Raw genomic sequence first — 8087 nt, forward strand, 5'->3', positions numbered from 1 at the left:
TACATTAAAATTAAATATATAATAGTATCCCTACTATTAGCTAGGTGTGTATTAATAACCTACATATTTTATTGTTGACTTATTTTCATTCTGTTAAAAAAAGTTATTATTATCCAGGTAAGGAGGTATACCTAAGCTTAGCTTATTCAAATTCTAGATTACACATCAAATAATTAAAACATCCCTGAAGTATTTATCTGTTAAACAAGTTTAAGTAGATTTAGTATTAATTATTTTATGAAAACAAGCTCTGAATATTTTTTAATTTTTAATTACCTATTAGGATTCTCACAAATCATTCATTAATTATTAAAAATTTATTTTGTATTTTTTAATATATAAAAGGGTCAGAATATACTATTGTGGAACAGTAGAAAGTGACCCCTAACGTCCAAATTCTGCTCATGCTCTTTCCTTGATATTTCTAATAACACCTTGAATTAATTAATTTAAATATAGTACAAGCTAAGCTAGATAACATGCTTCCTTGCATAAGAAGAATCTTGTTCGTTGACTTGACTAATTGATTCACAATATATTACCACTCTAGCATTAAACAATCACTCTTTCTCTTTCATTATTCTCTCATCAGTTTCTTTCATTCCAAACTATCATATTCATCTTCATCATCACCACCTAAAACTCAAAGCTCTAGCTTCATCTTCATGTTCCAAAATCTGGTACCCACCCTCCCCCCAATTGGTTTTTCTTTTTTTATTTCTTTTATTGTTTGGGAAAAATAATTAAGTAATTTTCAATTTTTCATGTGTTTTTTAATTATTTTTCTTAAATTAGTTTGAACTAATAATTAATTTCTTTTGATTTTTTTTTTATTTGTCATAAATTAGCTAGTTTGTCATAGTAGCCGCCAGATGCACCAAACGGAATGAGAAATAAGGTGGGAAGTAGTGTTGATTTTGAGATATTCACTTGGAAAATTGAAGATTTCACAAAGAAAGATATCACCAAATTAAGCTCCAAGGCTTTCAAAATACGTGGCTATACATGGTAATTATATAAATTAAAAACATGTATCAAATTTTTAAACTTTATTTTCTATTGAATTTGTGAAATTTTATTAATATCGATCTCTTAACTTAAAGTATGTATGTGTCTGGATTTTTATGTGATAGGAAGCTTCTTGTGCATCCACTGAGGAACGATGTGAATCATTTTTCATTGTATTTGATGGTTGCTGATAATTTACCTCCTTATGGATGGACAAGAAACACTTTCTTCAAGTTGGCTCTAATCAATCAAGTTGATAGAAGAAAGTCAATTGTAAAGGGTAAGCCACCTACCCATGTCTAATCTTATTTAGTTGTTTTCTTAATTTTTTGTTGATTTTAATGTATATATAGTATTAGCATAGCAAATGTGTAACATTATTTAAAATCGCAAAATATAAAATTTAGAGTGATTTTTATTCTTCCAATAAAAATAATCATAAGATTTAGAGTGATAAAACAAACTGTTAATATTCTCAAACAAGTGTGCTAGATTATTGTTTCACAAAAATAATATAGATAAACAATTAAACATACTTAATTTTTTTATTGATTTTGTCATATGAAATTATTATATGTATTATAATATAATCATGTTAAATATATATCAAAATTAGATACTAACACAAAATATATATTGAAATATTATTCTAATGATGTTGAACAATAGAATAATGATATGATGTGAAAATTTTAAAATAATGTTTTTATATATAAATAAATAAGAAAGTGTCAAAGGTGAGCACTTTTATTAAAATCTAATTATAATTTAATCATTAAAAAAAGAGTGTGTAATTCTATACTTTTAAATGTAATCTTATATCATTAAAAATATTAATAATAATTAATTAATGATTACAAATCACAAAATGTGCTGGTCTCCTAGCACTACTGTAAATAAAATATCTTATATTGGAGTTTTTTTTTCCTTTACCTATGAATTGTAGAGACACAACAGAAATTCAATGGAGGACATAGATGCTGGGGTTCATTCTTCATGAATCTAAAAGACTTCCATGACCTTAGACAAGGTTACATTGTGAGGAACACATGCATCATTGAAGCACACATTTGTGTCTCCAATTTTCCACCACCTCTAGACACCAACATTATCAACCCAATCAATGATGATTCCATCTTAGAAAATAATAACACTAATAATAATCCATCACCTCCAACAACAAATCATGCTAATCTTCGATCCTCATGTGATGAAATTACAAATAGCCCCTCAACATCATCATCACAATCATCATCAAGGTCTAGTCCAAATGAATCATTAGGTACTAATAGTGAAATCCAAGCTTCATCAAAAAAACAACTAAGACTAAGAGACCTAATAGATTTGCAAACCTTCTTAAAAGATCACATTCCATTGTTAGAAGAAGTTTGCACATGGCACCCTTCACTTTTACAAAGCCAAAAGAATAGGACTCAAGCTTTTAGGTTATGGGCATTCACATCATTAGGCCAAGTTCTTCACTTTCTTAAGACAAAGAAGGTTAAGGACATTGATGACAATGACATAAAAACCCTTCAAGGTTTGTGGGATGAACTTGAGAAGTCTTCAGGGTTTGAATTGGCTTGGCTTCAGCCTTATGTTGAGGCTGCATTGAGTGTGAAGGCTCACTTGCAAAAAACAAAGAAATTGAAGAAATTGGTTGATCATGTTGTTGGTTTGGAAATTAAGATGAAGAAATTGAGAGGGGAACTTGCTGCTGCTGAAGCTGAGTTTGAGATTGCAAGAAAAGACTTGTCTCAAGTGAGAAAAGGGTTTCAAAAGATGGATGTGAATGCTACTATTGGTTATGCCATGTTCTAATAATAATAATAATGATGATGACTTTGTTATTAGGTGAAAACTCAAGTGAAGTCGACTTTACGTGAAGTTGATACTGAGAGCCGTTAGATGATTTGACTGATTTGACTGAATTTTCATCTAACAACTCTCACGTATCAACTTCACGTAAAGTCGACTGCACCTGAGTTTTCCACCTTGTTATTATTAACATGTGGTTAATGAATTTGTTATTATTGATCATATGTTATTATTGGTCTCACAACTAATTTTATTTTCAGATCTGGAAATTAAGGTGCAGCTTCTTGTAACATTTTTAACATACCTAGAGTTATTGATCTTAGAAATTGCTTCATGTTCATAGCTATATATGTAATTGGTACAGTAGTTTTGGTACTTTATTATTGTAATGATAGATATATATATATATTAACTTTAATTTATCTATACAAAAATTATAATGTATTTATTTTATCTAGATGAACTTATTCTTGAAAAATGTCAATAATTATAATAAATATGATATTAATCAAATTAATAACTATTTTTACTCTTTTATTAAGTAATTTTGATATATAAAAATAAAAAATAAAGGTAAAGTAGAAAAAAATAGACGAAAAAGATATCCCCTATATATAGTACACACCTTCATGTTAAAAATATATACATTTATATTAAAATTTCCCCATTTGATGTAAAAGAAAAAAACGGGGAGATGATAAAATTATTAATATATCACGGTACATACATAAGATGTATATAATAATGAGATCAATATTGTGATAAGGTTAATGACTTGGTCCGTCCAGAGCAAGGTTTGAATTTTCATTCTAATAATGTTTTAATTTCTTGTGCATGAGTTAGTTATTGACTTATTGGTTAGCCTCTCAATCATAGACGATTCATGGGGTGCCATCACCCATCATAATTGAAGAGAATCCAATTTTGATTCCAAAACCAATTATTCTATGTCTTAATTAGTGCAGCAACTTATACATATGTAGGATACTTTGATGCATTCTAATCTTGATGAAAATAATTAAATAATTCATGGTAAAAACATTTTTTTAACTTAGTTTTCTATACTGATGATGAATAGACTCATTTTTTATCTATATTATATTATGAATATCTCACCTTTTTTTATAATAAAAATGAATTAATTTATAATATCTACGGAAAAAGTTAAGTAGTGATATAAAATAATATATTTATTTTTTTTAGAGTTTAGCACATATGACAAAGTTATCAGTTAAAAAATTCTTTAAAAAAAAAACAATATAAAATTTAAATTCTCAATGTATTTATTTTAAATTTATTAAAATAAATTATTTAAAATTTTATATTACTAACAACTTTAATTTGTATACTTAGAGCATAGGTTAGTTATTAAATCCGTACAAATAACTCATTATATTATGCATGCTGTGAAAAAGACAAGTGTTAAACCCAACTAGGCTAGCTAGTTTACACCGACATTTTCACATTGATGAATACGTGGCTTGAATTATTGAATTTAACTTCCTAGGATTTAGGTTATTCCAGAAAGCATGCATGAAACTATTCAATGTTCATATAGAAGAAAGAAGTTTAGAGATGTAACAATGCAACAAGGCAATTAACGATTCATATACAACAAATTAAGGATCAATAACGGAAGCTAGTACTGATTTCTAATTAGTTTAAATTCGCTATGTGAGAAGTGTTTAAAGATAACAAGTTGGTTATCTTTTTTCTACAATATAGTTTTTTTAATTTTATCACATCCGACATATGGAGAAGTAATTGTCGCATGTAGTAACGTGCTGCCAAAATGAGAAAAGTCAGATGATAATTAATTTGTTTGGCTCATGGAGATTATAAAATGGATTTGGTTGACTAGTCGTCATCAGTTAATATATACCAAGAACAAGATGGTAGTGACATTTGAAGAAACAATAATACATATGCATACAGAAATTATTAGAAATATCACAAGAAGAATGCTAGAGAGAGAGAATTTTTTTTTTTTGTTAATAATAAGTTAATAATGTTTAAAAATGTGAATGAAGTATGTTATGAGATTATTAAATTAAAAAAAAGGGTAGGTTTTGATGGCCAATAATAAATTCAAAAGTTTTAAGCAATGAGAACAATATTGATGTTCCTAGGTTTATTTAAAATCGGATGATTATTGGACTCGAATAGAAGACTCAAACGTTGAAAAATGGTGGTTTTTGACTTGTTCACGTCTGGAAGTCGTCGTTCGAGTTGTAAGTATGTGTTGGAATAGGTGGGTCGGGGGTGGTATTTGCAAGACACTCTAATGCTTAAGTTAGTAAGAGGTTAAGTAGGTTTAGAGTATTGAAACTTAAGTTTACCTCAGTGTGTCAGTATATTTATAGCGAATGAACCAATAACCACTGTTAAAGTAGCTCCGCCTTTAATAATGGTGGATAATAACCAGCCCTTTATTTTAGGGTTGTTAAGATCTCTCTTCTAAAAATAGGTGAAAGATTTGAGGAGGCAGTTACTCGTTTGGATAGGTGTTGGTTGCTTGCTTATGTCCAGTGACGGATCCAGAAAATTTTTTCAGTGGGGGCAAAATATATATAATATAATAATAATTTTTATAATTAATGTTATAAAATAGGAATATTTTTTAAATTATTTAACCAATAAATTAAAATAAAATAATAATTCAAAATAATAACACATAATTTAGAATTCCATTCTTCTAGGTTTCATATTTTGAAAAGATTGAATAATCTTTTCATTGTCAATACAATCAAATGTCTCTCTTTCTATGTATGTCACTAAACAATCATTTAAAAATTCGTCTCCCATCCGAAGTCGACTCTTTATGATGTTCATAGCAGAAAAAGTTCTTTCAACTGATGCAGTTGCTACGGGCAAAACTAAAGCTAACTTCAAAAGAAGAAACACTAATGGATAAACAATATTTTTTCGAGTCTCAACCAACTTCTGAGAAAGAGCACTAATTCCATTTAAGTCTGAGAATTGATCATCAGAACGCACATCTAGTATGAAGTTCTCAAGTTGACTGTCAAGTGCCAAAAGTTGAGTGGAAGAAAATTCTAATGGATAGAATTGAGCTAACTGGATCAACTTCTCCTTATCAAATGCAAAAAATGAGTGTCTTGGATTCAAACAAGCTATGCAAAGAAGCAATTCAGTATTCACCTCTGTAAAACGATTATTGAGTTCTTGAAGTTGTCTATCAACTACTTGATAGAATATCTCAACTTGAAAATGATGCAAATTTGATATCTTTTGAGCTTTGCGTCTTGATCTTCCTTGTGACACAAATATATCATCCATGATTGGAACAGTAATATCATGTTTGTCACAAAACAGTGAGACTTCGTCAAGTAAAAGAGACCAGCCATCATCTCTTATATTTTGCAACCGTTGCTTAGACACTTTGACTAATGCCATAGCATTTACAATGTCTTGATCATTCCTTTGTAACGCTTGAGATAACTCATTAGTAACTCCCAAGATATTTTTCATCAAGTGCAAGTTGAAAATGAATTCAAAGGATTGAATGACATTCAATAAATGACATGCTTCAGCTCTTTGTTCTGAATTATTTCTATCTTCCTCAACATATTCAAGAACATTAACCACAGAAGGAAATAAAGAAATTAATCTAAGTATAGTTCCGTAATGTGAACCCCATCTAGTGTCTCCAACTCTTTTTAAAGTTGTTTCTTGATTCAAACCACGCCCACTAGAAATTTCTCCACTTTTTAGTGCTTCAATTGTCTTAGTCATTTGACTATCACGAAGCATATCTCTTCGTTTACACGAAACTCCAACAACATTGCATAAATTAGTTAACAAATTAAAAAGCAAAGCAATTTCAACTTGTTTTTTTGCAACCGTTACAAGAGCTAACTGAAGTTGGTGAGCAAAGCAATGTACATAGAAAGCATAAGAATTTTCTTTCAATATCAAAGTTTTCAAACCATTAAATTCTCCTTGCATGTTACTTGCACCATCATATCCTTGTCCACGTACTCTTGATAAACTTAAATTATATGTTTCTAATAATGACTCCAATGCTAATTTTAGAGATAAAGCATTAGTATTAGAAACATGAACAAGACCAAGAAAATGCTCCCTAACTTGTCCTTCTTTGTTCACATACCTTAAGCAAACTGACATTTGCTCCTTAATAGAAATGTCACGGGCTTCATCAACCAATACAGCAAATAATTCATCCCCAAGATCATCTACAATAACTTTTGTCGTTTCCCTTGCAGCAGCTCTTACAATATCTTTTTGAATTGAGGGTGCTATTAGTTTAAGATTCCCACGAGCATTTTTGAAAGCACGACCAATCTCTTCATTATGTTGTGCAAGAAAGTTTAGAAGTTCCAAAAAATTTCCTTGGTTAACAGAATCATCTGTCTCATCATTACCACGAAAGGCCAATCCTTGTCGCAAAAGAAATCTAATACAATCAATTGTTGCTGTCAAGTGAATTTGATAATTCTTTTTAGCTTGCTCAGATTGTTTTTCAATAGCAGCAGTGATGTGTTGTTTTGGTCTCATAAGTGCTTCACATTTTCTCCAAGCTTGATTATGAGCGCTATCATGAATCCCAACATGAATTTGTAGTCTCTCCTTTTTTTTCCAATTTGAAAAGCCAGTAGTTACAAAAGCATCACCACCTTCAGTCTCAGGTTTCATAAGATAACAACAAAGACAAAAAAAGCATCTTTTGATATACTATACTCTAACCAGTTGCCATAGTCATCAAACCAATTAGGATTAAATCTTCGAAAAGAAGAACCACAAGCAGTTTGCGGAAAATCATGAGTCCTTGGTTGACAAGGACCTTTTTGTAAATATGCACATCTAACTTTGTCTCTGTCATTCGGGTGATAACTTGAAATCTTTGGTCGTTGTCCTGGATCTGCTATAAGATTATCTACTTTGAATTCTAAAAACCTCCTTTTATTAGAAGAGGTCGATGAATTGTTTTGGGATCCAATCTCCAATGATGAGGTTCTTTTGAAATATTTCTCCATTACTAATAAGATAAAATATAAATACAAAATTATAAATACAAGTATAAAATTATAAATACACAATTCTACACAAATTAAAAATTACAATATAAAATTATAAATACAAGTATACAACAAAATAATTTAAATAAAACAACAACAAAATAATATTTAGCCTCTCTTGTCAGCCACTCATTTCTTTGCCTTATCATTGCTTAAAGAGAATTTGCTTTATCATTGCTTAAAGAGAAATAGAGAATGCTT

At 29.5% G+C, this 8087-nt stretch overlaps 1 protein-coding gene and 1 pseudogene across 1 annotated transcript; one reads left to right on the forward strand and one right to left on the reverse strand.

Annotated features, from left to right (window-relative positions):
* The first annotated feature begins 525 nt into the window (after window positions 1-525).
* Window positions 526-3279, forward strand: LOC107626220 (uncharacterized). Its single transcript, XM_016329050.3, has 4 exons — window positions 526-680; window positions 849-1008; window positions 1134-1288; window positions 1955-3279. Exons 2-4 carry the CDS (start codon window positions 887-889, stop codon window positions 2827-2829), a joined length of 1152 nt encoding a protein of 383 aa, XP_016184536.1. The 5' UTR covers window positions 526-680; window positions 849-886; the 3' UTR covers window positions 2830-3279.
* Window positions 3280-5505: 2226 nt separating this feature from the next.
* On the reverse strand, window positions 5506-7844 carry LOC107627967 (uncharacterized; annotated as a pseudogene).
* Between the last annotated feature and the right edge of the window lie 243 nt (window positions 7845-8087).

The sequence above is a fragment of the Arachis ipaensis genome, chromosome B2 (assembly GCF_059453495.1).
Source record: "Arachis ipaensis isolate K30076 ecotype BB chromosome B2, ASM5945349v1, whole genome shotgun sequence".
Lineage (NCBI taxonomy): Eukaryota > Viridiplantae > Streptophyta > Magnoliopsida > Fabales > Fabaceae > Arachis > Arachis ipaensis.